Source organism: Ascaphus truei, chromosome 6, assembly GCF_040206685.1.
Source record: "Ascaphus truei isolate aAscTru1 chromosome 6, aAscTru1.hap1, whole genome shotgun sequence".
In the NCBI taxonomy this organism is placed as follows: domain Eukaryota; kingdom Metazoa; phylum Chordata; class Amphibia; order Anura; family Ascaphidae; genus Ascaphus; species Ascaphus truei.
In genome coordinates this window covers 43528742-43555396 of record NC_134488.1, presented here as the reverse complement: position 1 = coordinate 43555396, position 26655 = coordinate 43528742, and the positions used below count along the sequence as shown (strand labels likewise).

The 26655-nt window shown below is 42.4% G+C and overlaps 1 protein-coding gene across 1 annotated transcript; it reads right to left on the bottom strand.

Moving 5' to 3' along the window:
* Positions 1-772: 772 nt before the first annotated feature.
* LOC142496945 (nicotinamide N-methyltransferase-like) lies at positions 773-24917 on the bottom strand. Its single transcript, XM_075604067.1, has 4 exons — positions 24805-24917; positions 24167-24698; positions 16161-16368; positions 773-1592 (listed from the first exon to the last, which is right to left on the bottom strand). Exons 2-4 carry the CDS (start codon positions 24315-24317, stop codon positions 1157-1159), a joined length of 795 nt encoding a protein of 264 aa, XP_075460182.1. The 5' UTR covers positions 24318-24698; positions 24805-24917; the 3' UTR covers positions 773-1156.
* Positions 24918-26655: the final 1738 nt, after the last annotated feature.

The window sequence follows — 26655 nt, the reverse complement described above, 5'->3', positions numbered from 1 at the left end:
GGCCTGTATCTCGGGAAGCAGGGGGTCCCCGGATCTGAAACAATGCGGTTCAGCTCTGAAGACCCCCTGCACATGTACACATGAATAAAATTGTTTTTAAAATAATTTTTAATATGCCGATGTTTGCGCAGAGAGAGCGGCGGATCTCTCTCTGCTGCAGACACATCTCGGCAGGGGACGGCTTCTCGCCAGGCAGACTGTCTCGCCACCGGTTACTCGCCATCTTATCAAATGGTGGTGGCGAATTGATTCGCCAGGGATTCGGCCCTTCCTGCATACAGCGAGGGCAACACACCAAAAACATGGCAAATTCAAACCCCTGGCGAATGTAATTTTCCGCTGCTTAGTGCATAGACCCCATGGTGTCTTACAGGTTCATGTAGTGTTTAATAGCTTTGCACCAATTATTAAATATTCCCCTTACTGTATGTTTTTAGTGCTGGAGAGGCTGCAACATTGCTTAATACATCAATATACATTAAAACCCAGATACAATGTCTGATTGAAGAAGATCAGAATCGATCCCGGAAAATTGCACTCAACCTGATAAAGTGTAATGTCAAAACCTATAATAGGTATGATACACACAATAGTTTGTAGACTACAGTAGGATAAATAGGAAGACTGGTCTTGTTATATTCTCCCTGAGAGGTAGTTATTCTGACCAATCTTTCTATTTATTCTACTGTAGTCTACAAACTATTGTGTATATCATACCTATTATAGGTTTTGACATTACACTTTATCAGGTTGAGTGCAATTTTCTGGGATCGATTCTGATCTTCTTCGATCAGACATTGTATCTAAGTACCCTGTTTGGCGCAGTTATGCGCATAAGATATTTGGTTTGAGCGGTGATTCCCCCCTTTTTGGTTATCTACATTAAAACCCAACAATTCCCCAAAATTACTAAGGGGTGGAAATTCTTAGCACCTTACATACAATCAGTGGGACTTAAGATGACCTAAGACTTAGCACTGATTATAAAGTGTCAGCATATGTGTAAGCAAATGGATGGTATGGCCAACATATTCAACATATCCAACATTTCGCTAATTTTGATAATTTTATTGATAAGCTACTAAATTTCCCTTTTTAATTTTGCTCACCTAACACCTGCATTTTAACGAGCTTATAGAATTGATGGGTGAGGGGCTTACAGATTGTGTGGTTTACGGGCATGCACAAAGTAATAACTATCATAATCACACATTTTCAAAGCTGACAGGTCTTCACGTGGAAGTACATCCAGTTTCTCAATTTCATAACCAGCCCCTTTAAAAGCCAATTTCAGGTCTTCCTTCGTTAAGTTCATGGAAGAAAAACACTTTTGGCCAACGAAGTAAAAAGAAGAATTTAGTACACTCAGAATGATTAAGTGACCACCGGGCTTGATCAGGTAATAGAAATGTTTCAGGGTGTTGCAATAAGACTCGATATCCTTGCAGGGACCTTCCAAACAGAGGCAGCTGAGCACGCAATCTACTGGTGGCAGGACTTCAGGCTCAAATGGGTTACTTTTCAAGACATCACACTTTAGGACTTGTTTCACGGTTCTACGGAGCTTATCTTCCCTTTTCTTCCAGTTCTCACTGTCAAAACAAATAATCATTAAAGGCATGTTATTGCTTACTTTATATACCTATAAAGCTATGGATTGATTAATAGATCCTTCACTGCAAAGGGATGTTATGGTCATGTACAGAAGTAAGAATAGGCAACCACTTTTACTTTGCCAATTCAGGCTCTCCCTCTCCTGACATCAGCCGCCGGGCTGAGAGGGCTGACACTTAGTGATATACCCATTTACACAGGACATCTCTCTGGGGCTGTCACACTGTGTCCTTCCCCCCCCCCATTTACCCAGAACTTCTTTCTGGGGTTGTCGCATACTGTGTCCTCCCCACCCATTTACACAGAACATCTCCCTTGGGCTGTCACATACTTTATCCTCAAACCCATTTACACAGAACATCTCCCTGGGGCTGTCACATTCTGTATCCTGCCCCCAGCTAAGACTTAGTGGCGTGAGTGACCCTGGATAAAAGTGAGCATACACTGGCGACACACTTTATTCGAGCTCGGCTAGTCCCACGAATTCGGGTATACCCGGGTGTATTGAGGTTTGTGACTGTTTTCTGCCCGAGTGCATTGAGGTATTTTCCAGGCAGGGATTGAAGCATTTTATTCCCGCTGGCTGCAATACTGCACAGTATATATATATAAACTGCATTACAATTCATGAATTTATGCCATCTGGTAGACACGCGAAGCATTGCAGCCTATTAAATCCTAATCATTATCATTTAACAGATCAGCCGCCCGTCAGCCAGGCATGAACCCAGGCTGGGAAGGCAAATGCAACGGGGCTTGTCAGAGGTGAGGAGCGGCGCATTCCAGGTATCTGCCAGGTACATACTGGGTATTTGCTCGAATAAAGTGTGTCGGTGCAGTATGCTTGTTTTTGCCCCTAGCCTGTTTTCAACCACAGAAAAATAATTTCTACTTCACCTTATATATACACAACATTTTTTGCGGAATTGTTACCTGAACCGTGGTAATTACGTGTTCTTTCTAGTAAAACAAACACATTACTATGTCAGGGGTCATTCTCTAGGATAAACTTATCATGCATCATCTAAAACATTTCAGTTATTTCTTCAATAATAAAAGCTTAATGACCAACTGAAACAAAGTTGATATGTGACCCTTTTCAGCCTATTTCATCCTGCGTTTTATTTGATCACACAAAGCAATTCCTGGCAGCAAGTTCCATCATAACGCTCCTTTGAAAGATAATCACTGCATCTACTGTATCTAACAACGAGAAACCATGATCCTGTATCTCATTATAATAATATCCTTGGCTAACATATATTTTGTTGAATTTAATTGGGCAACAAGTGCTCAAAATACTTCATATTCATCTAAAAGTTTTTTCCCGTAATTCCCTAAACCTTTTTTCTCCTAGTTTATGTCTAATTTATAGAACGTCCTTCATTGTTCATTTCCTTTTCAGTTGCTGTAGAATTTCTTGACTGATATTGTGATTGTTTAAATGACCGGTCTGTAAACCTGACAATGTACAGTGGCGACCAACTTTATTCTTACTTGGCTAACTCTGCGAATTTCGGAATATCCCGGTGATGTGCGGTTTAGTGTCGTTTTCTCCCGGGGTGTATTGCGTTATTTCGCGCCCGTGATTTAAGCATTTTATTCCCGCTGGCTGCAATACTGCAATGCCGTGTAAAAACGCATGGGGGCGTTTGCGAGCTGTTGTCTTTGAAGCCGAGAAATTCATGAATTGTAATGCAGTATATACTGTATATATACAGTATATATTGTATAACAACAACCCCTATAACCCCTAACATACACATACAGTACTGTATATGCACATCAATGATACTATAGGCCGTCCCCTGGCGAGATGTGTTTGCAGCAAAGAGAGAACCGCTGATCTCTCTGCGCAAACATCGGCACATTAAAAATTATTTAAAATAAATTTTTATTCATAGTGTAGATGTGCAGGGGGTCTCGGGAGCTGAACCGCATTGGTTTCAGGTCCGGGGACCCCCTGCTCCCCGAGATACAGGTCCCTTTATGAGGTGCCGGTATCCCTCTGCATTTCAAGGTCCCGATCACGTGACCGCGGCATGTAAACAAAGCAGAGGGATACCGGCACCCCCTAAAGAGGCCTGTATCTCGGGAAGCAGGGGGTCCCCGGACCTAAAACCAAAACGTTTCTGCTCCGGAGACCCTCTGTGTCATATTCTCTAGCCGGCTTACCCATGCTTGGCCACCGGGACTGCTGCCACTCTCAATGTCTTGTTCTAGCCTGCAGTACCTATACTTGTCCACCGGGATTGCTGCTGCTAAACTAAGGAACATTCCAGACTCTGATACCTGACACCTCTGCACCTGTGCTCCACCTCCCAGCCTGCCTATATAAACCTCCCATTCCTGTTCCTCCCTTGCCTCTGTTTCAAGTAAGGCTCCTATGCACATGCCTCTGATCCTGATCTGTTCCTGTATTTGAGTCTGTTCGCAGTAAGGCCATTGCTGGTAATCTGGCTTGTCCCTGTTTGTTACCGTTCTTAGTCCCTGCTCCCAGACCTGTCCCTGCTTGCCTGTCCTGTTCCAGTCTCCTCGTTGCCGACCTCTGCTTGTTACCTGACTTCGCTACCTGCCGCCTGCCTCGGACCCCTGCTTGTTACCTGACTTTGCTATCTGCCACCTGCCTCTGATCTATGCTTGTGACCCCTACTACGCTCCTGCTGTTCCGGCCACCGAGATCCTACCTGCCACAGGAGTCTCCCGTGACACTCTGCACATGTACACTGGCGACACGTTTTATTGAAGCACGGCTAGCACCGCAAGCCGGGGGATGCCCCGGCGTGCTAGCCGCACTCCCTCGGCGTGCCGCGCGTCATCGACGCGCAGTCACGCGTCATCGGGAACCTGCGCCCCCTGCACGCGCGTCCAGGGCTCCCCGTGGGAGCCCTGGTGTCCCGCGATGTGGGGGACGGTGGCAGGGGGTTCCGGGGAACCCGGCGGACCCGGCAGCGGGAGGGAGAAAGCCCCGATCGGAGGGCGCTCTTCCACAGCTTCGGCGCGCGCCCGGCACCCTCCGGCGCGCGCCAGGTTACTGCTGCGGCCGAGAACGGGCAAATGCTCGAATAAACTCGGCCGCAGCAGTACAGTATAAATAAAACACATATATAAATAAACACCCGTTCCTTACCTTAGCGGCTATGTGCTATGGTAACGAAGCAGCATTTCTGTATTTTAATAATATTATACAGTAAGCTGGGGGTTCCCTGAGCCAGAAATTAATGCTCAGGGGACCCCCTGCTCCTGCACAATATTATTAAAAATACAGAAATGCTGCTTCATTACCATAGCTGATAGCCGCTAAGGCAATGAAGGGGTTAACCCACCGTGCCCGCTTTATTGTGGGTAGCGGGGTGGGTGAAGGGGGTATTTGGCACTTGGTGTGAGTTTAGTACTTGCGGGGGGGTTGCGGGTGCACTTAACCCCTTCACGACCGTAGCAGTTAATACCGCTACGGTCATGAAGGGGTTAACCCCTACCGCTACCCCCCCCCCCGCAAGCCCTAAACAACCACCGTTGGGGCTAATACCCCCTTCACTCACCCCAACTACCCACAATAAAAATATCTCACACACAGCAGCCGCCCAAAAAATAAATAAATAAATCTAAATAAATAAATACATGAATAGAAATAAATACATTTAAAATACATTTTTATTCATAGTGTAGATGTGCAGGGGGTTTCCGGAGCTGAACCGCATTAGTTTCAGGTCTGGGGACCCCCTGCTCCCCGAGATACAGCCCCCTTTATGAGGTGCCGGTATCCCTCTGCATTTCAAGGTCCCGATCACGTGACCGCGGCCTGTAAACCAAGCAGATGATACCTGCATCCCCTAAAGGGGCCTGTATCTCGGGGAGCAGGGGGTCCCCAGACCTAAAACAAAAAGCGTTTCTGCTCCGGAGACCCTCTGCACATCTACAGTATGAATAAAACACACACATCAATAAAGAATCGTTCTTTACCTTTGCGGCTATGTGCTATGGTAATGAAGCAGCATTTCTGTATTTTAATAATATTGTACAGTGAGCAGGGGGTTCCCTGAGCCAGAAATTAATGCTCAGGGGACCCCCTGCTCCTGCACAATATTATTAAAAATACAGAAATGCTGCTTCATTACCATAGCTGATATTTGCTAAGGCAATGAAGGGTTAAGGCAGAATAAACAATAAATACATTAATACATATTTTTAATGTGTGTGTTAAACCTCCCTGCCTTGACTGTAATCTGTGTAACACCCCATCCCCCTATTGTGTGTGTTAAACTTCCATGCATTGACTAATCTATGTAAAAAACCCTCCCCCTATTGTGTGTGTTAAACTTCCCTGCCTTGACTGTAATCTATGTAAAAAAACCTCCCCCTATTGTGTCTGCTAAGATTCCCTGCTTTGACTGTAATCATTTAAGCCCCCCTCCCCCTATTGTGTCGGTTAAATCTCCCTGTCTGTGTTTCTGTGAGTGCAATGTACTGTATGTAAATGGGGGGAGGGGGAGGGGTATCCCATGTAAATAACCACACCCACACCCACTACCCACTACCCACCTGCACATGCCCCCTCCACTGCTGCAAAACAGAGACAAAAATTAAAACATACAAAGTAATGTCCCCTAACCCCTTAATCACCATAGCGGTTATTAACCGCTACAGTCATTAAGGGGTTTACCCACCCTCACCCACCACTCGGGATGCCTACATACACTCCCACATTAACCCCCCCCCGTGAGGCCTAACCACCCTCACCCAGTACCCACAATGGAGGCCTACCCACATACCGTTGGGGAAACACCCCCCCACACCCCCAGTACCCACAATAAAAACAACACAGTGACCCACAATAAACATCATTCTATTTATTAAATACATTACCCACCCCCTGTGCCCCCCATAAATACATGATTTATTCTTTTACATACAGGGTTCATAACGCAGCCCCACACGAGTCCCCGGTGGGCTGGCGGGGCACCTGGACAGACCTACAGGGTACCAGCAGCCCTTTTTAAACAGGTTCTGGAGGCCTGCTGGTGGATCCTGCCACCACCATGGCCCCCAGGTGGTCTCTTTGGGTCACCGTGGGCCACAATTGGGCCCCCACGGTAGGCCCAAGGATGTCTGGGAGCCCCGGGTCAGACCCACAGGTGTCTGCGGGGCCTCGGGTGGTTCCCATGGGGGTCTGGAGAACTCACGGGTGCTCACTACGGGTCTGTGGTGCCCCCACAGAAGTGGGACCACACATCATCATCCCCGCACCTACGGGTCGGCGGTGCCCCCACAGAAGTGGGACCACACAGCTTCAACCCCGCAGACTACGGGTCGGTGGTGCCCCCACAGATGTGAGGCCACCACTTCATCCCCGCATGTGTCACCCGTGGAACCACCAGCCTGATACCCGTGGGATACCCGAGGAAACCACAGGTGGTCTCCAGAGGTCCCACGCGGAACCACAGAACAAACCCTGAATGTAAAAAAAATAAACCTCGCCTATACATTCAATACATACACCCTCCCCCCAAACACCTACAGTACAATAATGTGCAAAATAACTATTATCCAGATATGGATAATAGATTAATTGCCCATTATTAAAAACATTAACTAGCATATTAAAATAAATAAAGTACTACTGACCTCATCAATACGAAGTGTCCGTCGCCAGCAACATCCTTGTCTTGCCCACAAAATACATAGCCAATAAAAAGCCAATACATTGCAATTACATTCAGATATCAATTAACCCCTTAAACACCTTATCAGATAATAACCTCAAAGGTAATTAAGGGGTTAAGCCACACTGGCCCGATACCCACCCTTCACCCATGAATTTGTACAGTGGCCTCATCATGCAACTATATATACAGTATATATATATATATATATATATATATATATATATATATATATATATATATATATATATACATTATATACACACACATGATGAACCAATATACAAATAAATATAGAAGGGTTATCAAAACCATACTGTCCTACAAATAACACTTCTCCATACAGACACACTACATTACAATGAATTTCCTTTACTAATCCTAACTGATCTTACAATCTAAATCATCAAATGCCAATGAAACACTTCACATTCCAATCAATACATTGCATTTACATTGTATAAATGATGCATAAAATCTATGCACCATATACATTCTGCAAATGAATGTTAACAATATCATTGCAAGCTAAATACAAATACTGTACTCCAAACAAGTCAACTATTTTAACCAATCAAGTAAACAAAAATCAATTAGCAATCATTATTTACATCCCTAAACAATTGACAGTCCATCTCGAACAATGAAACAATTAACTAATTCACGCCTGGAGCAGAACAATTTAGCATGTGAAAAAATATAAGTACCAACCAGAATACAAACTTTAAAACCAAGGCTAGCCCTCACCTCCCTCAAACACACAATACAATATCAACAATTACATCTATCTAATTTTAAAATACTTTAAACTCACAATAAAGCATAGCAGCATAGACAAATTAATTTAAAACACATCAAATCAAGCTTTTAAAATAACATCATTTCTTACCCTGTATGTATATATCTCTCTAGACATATATACATACATACATACAGTGCCAAGAAATGATATACCACAAAAAAAAAAATACACGTTTTAAAAAAGCTTTTAAAAAAATTAACAAGTTAAATAAAATACATTTCTTTAGTTCACTTACCATTACTTGCCCCCACCGACTCCCGTTGCGCAGCTTACTCACGAACCAATCCATGAACAGGAACCCATAAAATAATAAACCATACAAAAAAATAAACATTAAACTAAAAATCCAAATCAATCCACGGGTCTTCTATTTGTAATCCATCTTCATCTGTATTCTTCTTTCTTCAATCTTCTTCTGGGCGAGGCAGGGTCTTCTTTCCATCTTCGGCCACTCCCTGTTCTTCTTTCTTCTCCGGAGGTCCTTCCTCCGCGGCGTCTGGCTTCAAAATGAGACGACATAGGCTTTTAAAGGCCTATGACATCACATTTTCATCATATGGTTCCCACGGCCCTGATTGGGCCGTGAAAACCATGTGTTTTGGCCGATAAAAATAAAAATGATGACGTCACTTAAAGGCAATGAAAGCACAGCCAATCAGAATGGCTTTGCTTCAATTGCCTTTAAGATGACGTCATTAAAAGACACATGGCCGCCCTCACATGTTATGGTAGCCAATCAGAGTGTGGGAACTCCATCCCTACTCTGATTGGCTCTAGTATACCATGTGACAGAGGCTTGGGGGGAAAAAGGATGTGACGTACTACAGCCAATCAGAGTAGGGATGGAGTTCCCACGCTCTGATTGGCTCTAGTACCATGTAACAAGCTTTCAATGACGTCACATCCTTTCTCCCCCCAAGCGTCTGTCACATGGTATACTAGAGCCAATAAAAATGTATTTTAAATGTATTTATTTCTATTCATGTATTTATTTATTTATTTAGATTTATTTATTTATTTTTTGGGCGGCTGCTGTGTGTGAATTTTTTTTATTTAGGTAGCGGGGTGGGTGAAGGGGGTATTAGCCCCAACGACAGTTGTTTAGGGCTTGCGGGGGGGGGTAGCGGGAAGGGTTAACCCCTTCATGACCGTAGCGGTATTAATTGCTATGGCCGTGAAGGGGTTAAGTGCACCCGCAACACCCCCCCCCCCCGCAAGTACTAAACTCACACCAAGGGCCAAATACCCCCTTCACCCACCCCCGCTACCCACAATAAAGCAGGCACGGTGGGTTAACCCCTTCATTGCCTTAACGGCTATCTGCTATGGTAATGAAGCAGCATTACTGTATTTTTAATAATATTGTGCAGGAGCAGGGGGTCCCCTGAGCATTAATTTCTGGCTCAGGGAACCCCCTGCTCACTGTACAATATTATTAAAATACAGAAATGCTGCTTCATTACCATAGCACATAGCCGCAAAGGTAAAGAACGATTCTGTATTGATGTGTGTGTTTTATTCATACTGTAGATGTGCAGAGGGTCTCCGGAGCAGAAACGTTTTGGTTTTAGGTCCGGGGACCCCCTGCTCCCCGAGATACAGGCCCCTTTAGGGGGTTCCGGTATCCCTCTACTTGGTTTACGTGCCGCGGTCACGTGATCAGGACCTTTTAAATGCAGAGGGATACCGGCACCTCATAAAGGGGCCTGTATCTCGGGGAGCAGGGGGTCCCCGGACCTGAAACCAACGCGGTTCAGCTCCGGAGACCCCCTGCACATCTACAATATGAATAAAAATGTATTTGAAATAATTTTTAATGTGCCAATGTTTGCGCAGAGAGAGCAGCGGATCTCTCTCAGCTGCAAACACATCTCGCCCCTGCCGGCCTATAGTATCATTGATGTGCATATACAGTACTGTATGTGTACAGTACTGTATGTTAGGGGTTATAGGGGTTGTTGTTATACAATATATATATATATATATATATATATATATATATATACTGCATTACAATTCATGAATTTATGCCATCTGGTCGGACACGGGAAGCATTGCAGCCTAGTAAATCCTGAACCATTATCAATTAACACATCAACCGCGCGTCGTACGGGCATGACCCTGGCTGGGAACGCGGCATGCTCCGGGTGAACAGCGTGGCATTCCAGGAACCAGCCAGGGACAAACCGGTTATTTGTAAGAATAAAAGCTGCCGCTGCTGTATTCTTCCAAATGGTCTTAAATTCATCTTTCAGTTTTGTGTTCCTCAGCTCACAGGTTTTCATTCCAGAAGGCTACTGACGCTCTTCAGTTCTTCTCAGGTATTTATTCTGGATACATTAAATCTCATACTGTTCTACCCTTTTTGGATGCAAACAGCTTCCTTACACTTGCTAAGTGCACTCCTCTCAAGCTCCTCCTTTAGAAAGGGTCCTAATCCTGAAGAAGTCTTCTTTGTATCTTTCTATGAGATGCACATTTTCAAATCCACTCTCAGCCTCCTTTTTAAGTAACAGCTACAGTACATCTTTTTCTTCCTTCCCTAGGATATGATAAATATTATCTTTAAAGCTTGTACATGTTTCACAGCCCTCCACAAGCTTTTTATCCAGACAATACATTTCACAGATATCACGGAAAAACTGGTAGGTTTTTTATTTCGGTTCTCAAAAGTACTACAGCATTTTCTGGAGGCAGGTCAGCGCTATGTGTATACAAGTACTGAAAAGCGACATAGAATGCTGGACACAAAAATGTATCAGTTTCTATCACCTCCATGAAGTTTTCTTTTCAATATGACTGGAACATTGTACGAATATGTTCACACCTTATTTTCAGGACTGCTTCATGCACATATACAGTGGCAAGACAAAGTTTTTGAACCCCAATGATTATTATGGAAATTCCATTGTTTTTCCATTATAATGTTCTTGAATCAAAACCAGTCTTTTCTTAAATATCCAAGAGCGTTTATATGAACCTATTCCATGACTTTTTAAACAAAATTATCTATGAATTAGACAAACAATGAGTATATATTACAATCAGATGTTTAGTTAATTAAGTATAACTTCAGGTGTCAGTTTGGGAGGTCCAACACTTTATAAAGATCAGAAACTTTGTGTATTTAGTCTTCACCTAACTGGTGTATGGAAATACGTCATGCCATGATCAAAATTAATCTCTCACCTCTGTAATGCAGTTTTTGATGCTCATCAGTCTCGAAAAGGGTTACAAGCCCAATTTCCAGAATTTGGGGCTCCATCAATCCACTGTCAGACAAATGGAGAAAGCTCAAGACCACTTTACAGAGGAGTGGTCATCCTAAAAATCTCTCTCCAAGAACAAACTGGCAAATCATCCAGGAACTCACAAAGAACCAAAGAGTAACATCCAATAATCTGCAGGCGACTCTCGCTTTGGCAAATGTGAGTGTTCATGACTCAACTATCAAAAAAAGATTGAACAAGAATGGTGTTCATTGAATGATAGCCAGGAGGAAACCACTGCTCTTAAAAAGAACATTGCTGCAAACTGAAGTTCGCCGAAGAGCACGTAGATGATCGACAAAACTTCTAGAACAATGTTCTTTGGACAGACAAGTCAAAGGTAGAACCTTTTGGCCTCAATGAGAAACATTATATTTAGCGAATACCAAACACTGCATTCGAAGAGAAGAACCTTATCCCAACAGTTAAGCATGGTTGTTGGAGTGTGATAATTTGGGATGTTGTGCCTTCATTGAATGAACAAATGAGAAGAATACATTAACAGTTTAAAAATGTCCCAAGGAATAAAAACAGGGCTAAAATGCACTATAAACACTCACACGGGCAGGTGTGAGTGCACTCTTTGGGGAGGCTTCTTTAGGCTCCAGGAAACGGTTCAGCGTCTCCAATAGAGTTAGAAGGTCTCTACTTAAAACAAAAAATAAGTAATGGAGGTTTAACACAGAGAACTAATACTCACACGGCCAGGTGTGAGCACACACTTGGAATGGTATCTTTGTTGCTCCTCCTGCAGTCTCCAAATCGTAGTCCAAAGCATAATATGGTGGGACATTTTTAAACTGTTAATGTATTCTGCTCATTTGTTCATTCGTTTATCCCGAGGGTGATACCACATCAAAGAAGTAGGAGAAGAAGTTCGCAGATGGAGAGTGAAGAAAGACTCCACAAGACAGAGAGGAGAAGACCTAAAGATACCTTGATGCGACAGCATTTGCACAAGGCCGTGTGAGTGTTAAGAGTTAATACACGCTTTAAAACACCATTGTCATTGCTTCAGGGCTTAACACACCTGAACCATATTTTGTTCCATTTCACCCTTCCATCTGTGCTCCCCATCTCTCTCTCTTGTTTCCCTTTTTTTCTAAGGATCCTTGGTAGATCCTTTTTTGGGGTTGTTTGAGTCACAGGAGGAGACAAAGAAGCGGAGGGATACCTTATGAACTTCTAAGGTTGTTATTATACCTTTATCCCGTACTTATTATACATACAGGTAGCGCCCGGGTTTTCTCTTTCCATAATTATCCTAAACATACAAGCAGAACCACATAACAATGGCTGCAGAAATTCAGCGTCTTAGAATGGCCTAGTCCAAAGTCCGGACCTAAACCCCATTGAAATGTGTGGCAGGACCTTAAGTGAGCTGTCCATGCAAGGAAGCCCTCAAACGTCAATGAGTTGAAGTAGTTTTGTAAGGAGAGATTGTCCATAATTATTGTATCATTATTTTTCTTTTTGAGGTGTGCAGCATTTCTCTTATATTGTCTGGTTCGCTACATAGATGACATTTTGTTTGTGTGGAACGGCAGCATTGACTCATTAAATTAGTTTATTTCTCATCTTAATAATAATCAGATGAATCTTAAATTCCCTTGCCATTTTGATTCCAGTTCAATCGATTTTTTGGACTTAAATATCAATTCTACAGATAACTGTATACACACTAAAAAATATTTTAAGTCTGTGCAGGCCAACAATTATATGTTGGCTAATAGCCAACACAAACCTCAGTGGTTGCGCAATATTCCTAAAGGCCAGTTCATTCGCCTGAGGTGCAACTGCTCAAGTGATTTGGTGTTTACATCTCAGGCGAGTGAACTTAAAAATACAATTTTGAGTAGACAATACCCTGAGGAGTTGCTCTCCCGTACCCTGTTACAAGTACAGGATATTGAGAGAGCTGACCTTTTGGAATACAAAAAGGATAGGGTTGATCCTAGTTTGAAAAATACTGTGTCTTTCATCACACAATACAACTCCATGGCACCCGATATTAGGCGGGTTTTATATAAACATTGGCCAATTCTTTTGAGAGATCCGACTTTGGCACAAATCCTTCCCCCTAAACCTTCAATTGTCTTTTGAAAAAAGCCTCCAATCTACAATCTAGGCTGGCCCCAAGCTGCCCTAATTTGAATAAGACATCAGGTGTAGAGCTTCGTCAAAAAGGTTTTTTCATCTGTACAAATTGTATAGCCTGTAAATATAGTTCCAATCAAGCTACTTTTATTTCTAATGTGACTGGTCGGTCATATAATATTCGTTCCTATATTGACTGCCACTTTGTGTTTGTTATCTACCTATTACAGTGCCCCTGTGGGCTACAATATGTTGGCTGTATGGGGAGGTCCTATCAGAGACGCATTTACAAACATGTGTACAATATTAGGAAAGGGTTAACTACACACAGTGTATCACATCATTTTTTAATCCATCACCAGCAAAACCCTAAAGGTCTTAAATGTCAAGCAATTGAAATATATTCGGGCAATTGGAGAGGAGGAGATAAAATCAATGATATCAGTAAACGTGAGTCATATTGGATATATGAACTAAAAACGTTATCTCCCAATGGTCTTAACATCGATTTTGACCTCTAAGCTTTCTTGGTTAAGTAATTAATAATTACACATTTCGAATAATATGTGCCTTATATTCAAACATTTATTCCTTCTAGTTGTTTGTTGGTACTGGCAGTGCTAGTATTTTGTATATTCCATTCACAGATTTAATATGTTCAGAGTTTTTATTACATTTATTTTTGTACACTGTGTCTTTAAAGATAGGGTTTGTCAAGCCCTGATGGGATCTTTGAAGTCTCAATTTTATTGTTTATCATTGTCTTGTTATAGTTTGTATTAGTTTTTATTATTTTCACATATGTCTGTATGTATATTAGTTTTATGTTGTTCATCACTGTTAAGATTGACTTGTATTGCTTTTTACATGATTATGCTATTATTCCAGTTATTGGTTCCAATTAGTGTTATGGTATATATATGCCTACATGTTTTCATTCCTATCATGCCCCTGATGAAGTGACTTCCGTCACGAAACGCGTAGGGTGGTTTTTCCTTGGCTCCTGACATTTCTCGTCTCCTCCCCATCTGCACGCTGTCCCTTTCAGACCTGCCTCTCAGCTCTCTGAGCTCCACTGCCTGTCCAGGCGCTCCCCCTGCCCTCGCGCTGCAGTGTGACATCACCAGCACATCACACGACCTGTGGGTCTGTGTGTACGGCGTCGGCGATTCTCCCAGCAGCGTGGAGTTTTGGTTCCTTCCTGTGGCACCTCTCACTTACCTTGAAGGTCTGCGTGTGTGGCAGCAGTGATCGTCCCGGCAGTGTGGAGCTTCGGAGGTCGTGCTGTTCCATCTTCTTGCAGAGGCTCCGGTCTGACTTCCAGGACAGTTGTTCTATGGGTCTTTTTCTTTCAGCTTTGCTGTAAGTAGGATTCTAATTTTACCCCTACCGGATGATATAGCTTCATTAGCGTCTTTAGCCCAACGGACATGTGTTTGTTGTTTTATTAATATTTTATTTAATTGCATTAAATTTGTAATTTATCCTTTTGCCAATCTTTTCAGTGTTTTGTTTTTAGATTTTTGTTTTGTTATTTGAGTTGCACTATGATCTTTTTCTCTTGTCTTTTTTTGTTTTTGTCCTACATGTTTGTGTGTCCTTCTATGAGGCTTCATTGAAGATTCCCCTCAGGATTGCCTGCCATTCGTATTGGACTTTACATTTGTTTGGATTTATATATTTTTATTTTGGAGGCACTGGTTATTTGTATCTAATGTCTGTATTGGTCTGTGTTAACCTTATTTCTCCTAGGCAGCCCCTACTTTAAGTTTATTGTATTCACCTCTGCCACTTATATTGTCACAGTTTTATATTATTGCATTAGCGCTGGTTTCATTGCTCTCTCCCTTTACCTGTGCTGAGATTGCCATCCTCCTGAGAGACCTCAATCTCTGTGCTGAGAGTGCCCACCTCCTTATGAGAGACCCCAAGCTACACTGGCGACATACTTTATTCGAGCTCGGCTAGTCCCACGAATTCGGGTATACCCGGGTGTATTGAGGTTTGTGACTGTTTTCTGCCTGAGTGCATTGGGTTATTTTCCAAGCAGGGATTGAAGCATTTTATTCCCGCTGGCTGCAATACTGCACAGTATATATATATATACTGCATTACAATTCATGAATTTATGCCATCTGGTAGACACGCGAAGCATTGCAGCCTATTAAATCATAATCATTATCATTTAACAGATCAGCCGCCCGTCAGCCAGGCATGAACCCAGGCTGGGAAGGCAAACGCAACGGGGCTTGTCAGAGGTGAGGAGCGGCGCATTCCAGGTATCTGCCAGGTACATACTGGGTATTTGCTCGAATAAAGTGTGTCGGTGCAGTATGTGATGAGTCTGCGGACCTCCTTCCGAAGGGTCTCAAGCCCTATGGTGAAATTGCAGACCAACTTATGAGAGACCTCATGCTCTGTGCTGAGATTGTAGACCTCCATTTGAGAGACCCCATACTTCTGCTTCCAGTCAGTACTGAGTTGGTTGACAAGGCTCTGGAACATGGCAGCAGCAGCGTTTGACCTCTGTCAGCCTGTGACCCTGACTCTGATTCTCTGCCATCTGCCTTGACCTCAACCTGTGAACCCGACATTACTATACTCATTCAGGACTCTGTCTCTAGGTTCTAGTCTGTGATCCTATATCTTATCGCTGTGGTTCCGCCTTCCTGTTTTGAGACGAGCACCGTGTTGAGGACATTATAATTTCCATACCTGTTACCTTCCAGTTCACAAACAAATTTGGCCACTGGACTCCAGTCGAAAGCATCTGGATCTTTCTTCAGCCATTTCTGCACCTCAGCACGGTTTTGTGCAAGAAAATCAGAACTAATGATGTTCTTAAACACTTCACAAGCTGACAGGAGTGGGTAGATGGTTGGCCCAGCACCGATATCAATCAGAGTGTCTCCTTCAACACCACCTTATAAAAGGATTATAAAGAAGAACAAAGAGCTATTCAGCAGATCAATAAATAATACTCATAACATTTTCCAATAATGTACATTAAAGCAGCAAAACATGTGACATATTAAATGGGGGTTATTTAGATATAAATCTGTTTGGTAATATTATATAATACTGTATTTTTTATTATTATTCAACTCTTAATGTCAGTTTAAACTAGTTTTAAAGCATACATTCGATTTCTATAGCAGGTTTAAGCCCACCTCTCCAGCAGTGCAAGATCTTTGCAACACTTTCCTGTTTGTGATAATTTGTTGCCAATATTCTCAGCAGTTTGAGCTAATACTGTAACAATAAATAATGTTACCTTAATACTACAAGGATACATTGTAGCTGCTGAGTTTCACTGACTGGATTTGCCATTCTATTCTGTTAGTCACACAATCAGGATTTTGACAGATTTATCACACGAGCACCAAACGATTGCCTGTTTAGGTAAGAATGTAGAATTATACATTGCCACATGTTTATAGATACAAACAAGAAAAAAATAAGACAAATAATGGGGGAAGGGATGTAGTATTGCTGCTTACTTTATATGCAGATAATCAATATCCTAAGCATTGAGCCCACCAATAAACCATATGTTGTCTTAACTGCAATATGCAAATGCAAATGCAAATGAAAGATACATAAAACATTATTTTTTGACACATCACCTCAATGAAGTTCCCTACGACCTGCCATGTCTACTCTCCGCATGTACATACACATGATACATAAAGCTTGGCCCGCTGCAGACGCACTTACTAGAATTCCCTCCTACGCTCTCTATACGTTCTCCTACCTACCAATTAGATTGTAAGCTCCTCGGAGCAGGGACTCCTCTTCCTTAATTTTACTCTTATGTCTGAAGCACTTCTTCCCATGACCTGTTATTTATATTATTTATTATTTCTATGATTACAACATGTATTACTACTGTGAAGCGCTATGTATATTTATGGTGCTATATAAATAAAGAAATACTACTTCTACTACTACATGTGAGGATCAGCTATACGGCATCTACATGGGAGCAGTGGGACATCTGGAAAGTTAATCATACAAATAAAATATACAGTATAAAACACTCCTCTCGTGGGCCATTCAAATGTATATCAGTTCTCAATAACCCTACCGTTCTGCGTTCTAATAAGGATAGTATGGAAGTGTAGCCTGGAGCTCCTGCAGCTCCTTGAGACCCCCCTCCCTTGGAGCAGTGCGGTCGCGAGTGCCGTCGGAGCCAGCGCCGGGCCCGTCGGCTACTTCCAAGGGTGGGGGCCAGAGCGGGGAGTCGCGCGCTGTTCCCTGATGCGTCCGGTTGCCGGGGACGCGAGCGGCCGTTGTTAGGGCCGCGATCGCGTTGCCGAGGCCCCGGCGGCTCAGGGTACAGGGCGCCGCCATTGCGCAACAGCTCGCGCATGCGCAGGAATAGCCAGGAGGCAGGAGAGCTCCAGAGAGGTCGCGCATGCGCAGGACAGAGCCTAGAGAGTCGCGCGAGGGCAGGGACTGTTCAGGAGAGGTTGCGACGGCCATTGGTAGTTCGCGCAGGCGCAGGGAAGGCGCGCACGCGGCCCCAATGTATTTGCAGCCTCCACGGGACTACAACTCCCATGAGGCTTAGGGGCAAGCACATCAGGTGCCTCCGTGTGGCCAATAAGGGCCAAGGATCTCCAGAGGGAGCAATAAGATACATTTCGCGCGCAGAGAACGGCAGTTGGAGCTGGGGAGCTGTGAGGGAAGGAAGGGTGCAGAGAGCATATGCAGCTCCTGCATCGAGTAAGGTCCCCACATCCCAAGTAAGGCCCCAACTCCCCACCAGGTTAGTGGGTAAGTGTTGAGGGACGGCCCAGATAGGGACGCTGCCCTTAGGGCGTGTGTGTGTGCTGTCTTGTCAGGATCATGGCTGGCAGTGCTGTGAGGCCTGACAAGAAGGCATAGTGCTAGTGTGCAGCAAGTTGCTGTACGCGTTACGAAGTTTGCAGGCGCGTTAGGATAAGTGAGTTAGGAGCTAGTGGTTCAGTGAGTGTCAGGACTGGGATGAGTTAGGGGAGTGGGGCAGGTTATTACCCCGCAGGCCCTAGGAGTTTTCCCCAAGCCACCCCAGGTTGCGGTTCATCAGGGACAGGCCCTAGGTTAGGGTTCCTGTCACGTTAGGAAGAGATAGGGATATAGCGGCGGTTGCTGTTCCCGTGATGCGGTTGGTGTTGCCGTGATTCGGTTGTGTTCCCGTGAAGCGGTGGGACCCTCGTTGGGGTTCCTGGAGAATTACCTGGATAGGATCAGACGGATGCATCGCACGTCTGACCCTTTTAGAAGATTGTTGCGGACCCGAGCATCGGAGTGCTCGGAAGGTATTCACTATATATATGTGCACCAACAGGCCTAACACATTAATTAGTGACTGCGCAGTCACCCACGTTCTCTATTAGAGTGCGGGACATTGGGTGGGGATTCTCGGGACACTGGGTGGGATCACCTAGTGTTGGGAAGCGTCCTGCGCGACGCAGTAAGTGTCTCCTCTAGAGAGGGACACAGGTTATGATGATGTTGTCGTGATCTATTTTCATGCATGTTCAGTAAAGTCCCAAGTTATTATATATCTGTGTGAGTATCGATTATTGGTATTGTCCTGCGAGGAAACACTCCCCCTAGGGAGGGAGCCATCGCAGGTGGAGGCGCTGCATTGTTGGAAGTAAGTACCCCTAGCATAAATGCCCAGGTTCCCCATGGCGGAAGCTCAGCCCTCCTGTGAGCAACAGGTATAGCACCACACTGAGAAGTAGTCAGATACACCTACACACCCCAATCTCACTTAGGGTGGGGGTAAGAGGGCTACAGAAGGTTTGCACATTTCTGTATATTCAGATGAGATGAATGCTCCTCGTAACGACTTCATCACGTCCAAATAATTTATCTTTTATGCTCTGTTACTGTACACTGTTATTTGCCTTCTAAATTATTTCGGGATCTAATAATAACTCATCCACAGAAATACTGTGGGGGATAAATAGAAGCTCCACAAATCAGCTTGAAATTATTATTATGATACTTTTGCATCAAGAAATGTCCAAAAAAGAGAATCTCTAACTTGAATTTTCAAATGCCACGTTTGCAGCATTTGGTATTTAAGCAGCAATACTCCTGTACATTCCCACCTTTTTTTCATCATTTTTTTCTTATTTTTCTATGTAAAGCATGTGACATGAATAATTCTACATTCTAACCTAAGATAGAAATCCTTGGGTGCTTCTGTTATAAATCTGTAAAATCCTGATTGTGTGCCTAACTAAATGGCTGCCTTTCAGTTTCAAGGAATGCTTCATTCAGTGTGCCTCAGCAGCTACACTGTATCCTTATACAGTATTGCTAGGGTAACATTATCTATTGCTACAGATTACAGCTCAAACTGCTATGAATATTATCAACAAATTATCACAAACAGGAAAGTGTTACAAAGATCTTGCACTGCTGGGGAGATGGGCTAAAGCCTACTATAGAAATCAAAGCATGCTCAGTATATTAATACTCATTTAAAAAAGCATTAATAGTTATCTAATACTATAGAACTGATTTATTTTAAAAACATCTACGATTTCACATGTTTTGCTGCTTTAACTGCTTACATGGAGCAGTTGGTGATATTTGATGCACAAATAAAACTGGCATTTGCAGATGCAGCCACCAGTATTAGATCACTTGCCTTGGAAAATCTGGGGCAGTCTCACTGTAAATGCCTCAACATGTCTGTGAGATTCCTAATGGCTCGTCTGAATAATACAGCGGAGGCATCACCGCAGTCCCATTCAAACTGAATCAAACTGAATGGGACTGCAGGGACACCCACAGTGTTAATCCGATGGGCCATTAGGAATCTCTCAGAAATGTTGAGGCATTTACTGTGGGATGCCTAAGTTTTTACCCAGGCAAGTGCTCGGATACTGGTGGCTGCATCTTTATTAGAGTCTTGTGGCTGCAAAAGTGAGAAAAACTGGAGCAAATCAAAACATCCAATTATACGCTACGAAATCTGTTTCTTTGATACATCTGGTGCAATTTTGTTCTCCAGTTTTGCCCTGTTTATTTTCAGCTGGGAGACTTTGAAATATGGCTTCATAAATGTCCCTTATCATGATTTAAATACCCACTATCTTGGTTAAGGACATGATGGGAGTCATTTGCTAAACTCTCACAGCTGCAAATCTGGGGATAACCTGTATGAAAGCATTGTAGCCGATGCACAGTATCAATGAGACAAATTGTGTAGCTTGCGATAGATTCCTTTTCCCTAATAAATATGGTGATTTTTTTTCTGACTTTGTTACTGTTCTTCAGCAAGAAGACTTTAGTAACTCACCCTATATTTTTAAAAACAGAGACAGAACATAAAACACAGACAAAGCTCAGTTTTAGCACATCCAGTGAAACTCATACACGGTACAGTGCCTAAATATATATGTATAAATATCTATTAAGTAAATGGTCTTTTAGTTTAACATTTTTGGCCAAAATTGTTGTAAGCCCCTGAGCCAACTGCATGGCAGACCACAATTCAGGGGTCCCTAACGCTAATATAAATTCTTAATAACCTGTGTAATAACAGGAAGAATGATTTATAGTAAATCTGTCAATATTAGTTGCAAAGTTCTAAGTCTGATTGAAGCTTTATTAACCTGTACGTTACCAGGAAAAGCACTCTGTATTAGAGTTGTCACAACCATACTGCAAGCAAGCAAGTTCCCCTGAGTGGAAGATGCTATATAAATACTTAATAACCTGTGTAATAACAGGAAGAATGATTTATAGTAAATCTGTCAATATTAGTTGCAAAGTTCTAAGTCTGATTGAAGCTTTTATTAACCTGAACTTTACCAGGAAAAGCACTGTGTATTAGAGTTGTCACAACCACAACCACTGCAAGCAAGCAAGTTCCCCTATATTTTAAATAAATATTGCCATGCTCAGTAGCACTCCTCTGTGACACTCATATGCTTATATATATGTTGTGGTTATTTGGGGGGTTCAATAGGAGCTTGTTAGGTGTCCAGTATGTTTAACTCCCCCTATAACCAGAAATATAAATAAGAATATTTTACAGTTTTTTTTTGTTTTAATAAAAAAAACTTCTATCCATCCAAAGGTCTTTTGAAGTCGCTCACTCATTAGAACAGCGGTTTATACACAATTACAGACTAAAGCTGTACAATTCTGGGCATTATTGAAATCCCTGCTCTCTGATTGGTTAAAATTCTGGGCATTATTCATTTAGTAATGCCCGGAATTTTTACAGCTTGCAATGTGTTTATTTCCAATGTGTTTATTTCCAGCCAATCAGCTTTTTCTTTTGTCAGAGCAGCTCTGAGACAGGGCAGGGGATTGGTCAGGAAGTAGCAGCAGGCAGTAACTCCTCCCCCTCCCTCCGTGAACACAGATTCATTTTGAGTTGAGGGGCGAGAGAAAGTGCTTGTGTAGCTGCAAAGTAAGTGGCTCTCTGAAGTTTGCTTTTAGCTGCAGTTTCTCTCTCTCTCTCTCTCTCTCTCTCTCTCTCTCTCTCTCTCTCTCTCTCTCTCTCTCTCTTGTGTGTGTGTGTGTGTGTGTGTGTGTGTGTGTGTGTGTGTGTGTGTGTAGACCTGCAGTGTGTGTGTGTGTGTGTGTGTGTGTGTGTGTGTGTACATAGAGGGGGCAGCTGTGTGTGGATATAGATAGCTGCAGTTTAAGTGTATACAGAGGTGCTTTAATGTATTTAACATTTTATTTTAATTTTAAAATTCTATATAACTACACAAAAGTGTCTTATTTATGAAAAAGGCCTGCATTTAGCCTATAATAATAATAATCCCCTCAGAACAGGGCATTACTGGCCAATAATGCCCTGGATGGGTTAAAGTCCCTCGGCTTTGCCTCGGGCCTTCAACTCTTCCAGCCAGGTCATTTTTGGCCAGTAATGTCTTGTTCTGGGGGGATTATTACTTAAACATGAGTCAAGTTCACTGTACTCTGTATACTCTACTTTGGAATGTTTGGCTTCTAACATCTGCTTGAGGGGAGTGAACCATATTGTGCAACATTTAACTGCTCTAATACTGTATGGGACTAAGTTCATTTATTTTTTAAAGGGATACGTTTCTCTCTATGCATATTACCCTTTTACCACATGTCATGGTAATACCATGAAAATATTCAGTATTTTAAAAATCTGGGACACAAACAGTTTACAGTACTTCTTACAAGTTACAACTTTAAAATACATGTATGGTTTTATGGCTGGTCAGACCACTGACCCAGTCTGTGTTTCTGTGTTTGTCTAGCAGTGAGGTTATCTGGGGCCAACTCCTGTTTTGGAAAATGGGGTGTAACTGTATCTATTAACCATTAACCATTGTCACATATACAACTCACATGCTCACAGGTGTGTCACTCGTGACACCACCTATCAAATCCTCATAGTTCTATTTCTACTTCTACTCCTGTCTTCTTTTATTTTCAATGAACCAGCATACTCATTTTAATTTCTGTCTTTTTTTCTCCATCTCTCCCTCTTTCCCTCTCCATGTCTGTATTTCTCCATTTCTCTCTCTCTGTCCCTCTCCATCGCCATCTGTCTGTATCTCTCCCTCTCTCTCTCCATCTGTTTGTATTTCTCCATTTCTTCTCTGTCTCTCTCCATCTTCATCTGTCTGTATCTCTCTCTCCATCTCTCTATCTCTCTATCTCTCTCTCTCTGCCTCTCTCCATTTACTAATTCATGACAAAAAGCATCAAACCTAATCATTAGATTTATCAAATGCATGGTGGCCAATTAAACTCAAAATGTAGGGAAGTTATACAGATGTTATTGTTAGTTCGTTTACTGGTTCAACATAATATGAGTGACAAGGGTTTTTACATCTCCAACCTTAATATAATAATCACATGTGCATATTATCCAACATGTAGGGAACCAAAGAGGGTTACCTAGGCACACTCACAGGACATCTCAGATACTTTGTTTGTGGTGTCCTTTTGGTTCCCTATGCTAGTCCGTCGTGGTCGCCCACCCAATGACCCCTTAGTCCGCAGACAGGATAAACAATAAATGACTGCAAACAATGAATTTAACCACTTCAGCGATATCTCACTGCAATTTATTCAGTCCCCTGTGCAGAGACAATAGACAGCAACAATGTTTCAGGGAGGGGTGGAATTTGGGGGTGGGGGGACACAATCCCCACCCTTCGTTTGGTCCTACTGTCTGCACGGAGGACTGAATAAATTGCGCTGAGATATCTCTGAAGGGGTTAAATCCCAATTTTCAGTTCTTTTCCGTTTATCCCATATTATTCAGCTTCCTTCACAAATTGCAATAGTCCTTTAGGTCCTCTCATAATGCTCTAATAAATAAACCAATTTGGATCACACTTGGCTTACCTACATTTGCATCTAAAGGCTGAAAATTAGAATGTTAACAAAACAAAAGTGGTAAACTTCTATAGAAACTGTATTTAAATCTGGAAAAAATAATTGCGCTATTTACAGTGACAAAATGGAAATACATTATTAATAATAATAAAATTAAAACAGTGTATATTTGCAGCTAAATGTATACTTATTTCAGTAGATAAACAGTTCTGAACAATAATCTGTCTCCCAAAGGCTGTTTAATGCACACAGAGAAAGGCCTATATGCTAATAACATGCTTGCTGTATAGCGGCAAGATAAATCTACTGTAATTACGTGATGTATGAAAAGAAAACTGTCTAATTTAATTAGACATTATTCAAGTTACAGTTACCTGGGGTGAAGGTCTCATGAAATTTTCTTAACGCAAAGTTCAACCATTCTCTTTTCAGGACTCCCTTTTCTGCAGAATAGTATGTTTCAAGGTAGTCTTTGGAATTAAATTCCTGTATATATGTTTCCTGCTTAGTGAAAGATGTATCCATTATATCTACAGTTACCCTGTAACAGCTGCTCAAATGTACCTGCTACTGAGAGGTGTTACTGTATTTTAAAAGGGGTATTCTGAAGTGCGCTACAAAAAAGTGATCTGATTAATTAGTGTGTAATAAAGTGTGCAAATCAGGATGATAATATTCCTAATCAAATATGTGAATCAATGAGAAAAAAAACGACTCATGGAAGATGACCTGCGGGCCAAATCCTCAATGTAAAAAACTCTAGAGTTGTAACTAATTAACTAATAAGTTCATGAAATGAAAAAGTTCCTGGTGAGGAAAGAGTCCTTATCTGATGCAGGTCCCAGAGTCCTGGATGTGTTGCAGGCGTGGGCAGCTCTCTCTCTCTGTTTGAGGTTTTCCTCTCTTCTTTCAGCACATGTAAAAAAAGGGAAGACAGAAATTACAGAGAACGCCCATAACGCAACACAATTATTTAATTAAAATAAGTTCAAACAAGTGGTACTAAGCTCACAAGGTGTCAAGGTAAAAACAGCTCTCACACTTTGTGGGTGGGGGGGAGTGTGGTGCCCACGGGTTCATGTGGCAGGTCCTTCTCTCTCTGCTGGTCGGACTTTGCAGTTGCCTCTGTGGTCACTGGCAGTGTGATATATAACAGCTGTTGGTAATATGGAGGGGAAGGGGGGAGGGCTTGTGACAGGCGTTGTGAGTTTATTGCCATTGGTTTTCATTTACATTTATTAAATAATTGTGCAACACTGTGGCATTTCTCTGCACTTCTTTCTTCTTTTTTTCTTACTGTATTTAAACCTGCAAGAATCTGATCCTTTGCCGTAAGAATGAGGAGCGTTACTGCCCCGTTTTGGGTCATCCATCAGTGTGTTTTATTTTCGTGTCAACATGCGGTGTTGGGAGAAGTTATAAAAATCAATTTGATAAAGCAATATACTGTAAGGGGAACAGTTATATAAAGCAATAGCAGGAGTTATAGGGAGATGTTATATGGGATAATAGGAGGTGTTATAGGGAGCGGTAATATGGGGTAATAGGAGGAGTTATAGGGAATGGTTATATGGGCAATAGGATGTCTTAAAGGGAGAGGTTATATGGGGTAATAGGAGGAGATATAGAGAGTGTTATATGGAGTAATAGGAGGAGTTATAGGGAGCAGTTATATCTGTTAATAGGAGGAGATATATGGGGAATTAGGAGGCGTTATTTGGAGCTGGTATGTGGGACAATAGGAGTTATAGGGATTGTGTATATGTGGAGTAATAGGAGGAGTTATGGGGATCAGTTTTATGGAGTAATAAGAGGAGTTATAGGGAGCAGTTATATCGAGTAATAGGAGAAGTTATAGGTAGCAGTTATATGGGGTATTAGGAGGCATTATTTGGAGTGGTTAAATAGGGCAATACGAGTTGTAGGGAGTGTGTATATGTTGGGTAAAGGGAGGAGTTATAGGGAGCGGTTATATGGATCAATAGGGTGTGTTATAGAGAGCAATTATATGGAGCAATAGGAGGAGTTATATGGATCAATAGGGGGAGGTATATGGAGGGGTAATATGGAATAATAGGGGGAGATATACCTGTAGGTAGCAATTATATGAATCAATAGGAGGTGTTATCGGGAGATGTTATATGGAGCAATGGCAGGTGTTAAAGGGAATAGTTTTATGGAGCAATAGGAGGTAGGGTAGAGTTGTAGGGAGTGTTGTTATGAAGAAACTCGAGGTGTTGCAGGTAGCGTCTGAATGGAACAATTAATGGACATACATGTTAATATTTTATGTCAAATGTAGTAAGCAAATTCTGTAGGAGGAAGCAAGGACTTTGGAAGGAGGGAGAATTTAGTGGGTGGAAGGAGGAAGTTTAGGAGCAGGGAGGAGGGAATTCTGCATGATGGAGGAGGGGTTTTGCAGGACCGGTATGGGAATTTTCTGAGGAGGGAGAACAGAGCATGTCCCAAAATGAATCCTGAATACTGCATACCGAACAAGGGCTCAGCCCTCCTCTGACATACACTTAGAATGCCTAAGAAACATTAATTTATTTTTACACTGGAAGTTTATCACAGAAACAATGTATGCAGCAGCAGCAGCGGCTTCCAATCAATTGTCAGCAGTCAATTGGTTCACTGACTCCCTGTGGTGACTCATAGCTGAATCTTTGCATGTAACCCTGGGAGTTGGAGTTTTACTACTAAACTATTCCGGATCACACGCTCTGTGTGTTTATCATTGTCATATTCTGAGTTGGTAAAAACACATGTGATCCCACAACGCCAGTGCATATCATCATCTTCAATGCGTCATTAAAGTCCGGGACCTGATCCTGCTATGCAGATTATTATATGCTTTGCG

Bases quoted from the DNA above. Each gene is read 5' to 3' on its own strand.
- LOC142496945 (XM_075604067.1), bottom strand. From the start codon at position 24,317: ATGGATACATCTTTCACTAAGCAGGAAACATATATACAGGAATTTAAT. The intron at 16,369-24,166 runs GTAACTGTAACT...TCCTTTTATAAG, and splicing joins TCATGAGACCTTCACCCCAG to GTGGTGTTGAAGGAGACACT. The intron at 1,593-16,160 runs GTATGGAAATTA...TTGTTTTGACAG, and splicing joins TGTGAACTGGAAGGTAACAG to TGAGAACTGGAAGAAAAGGG.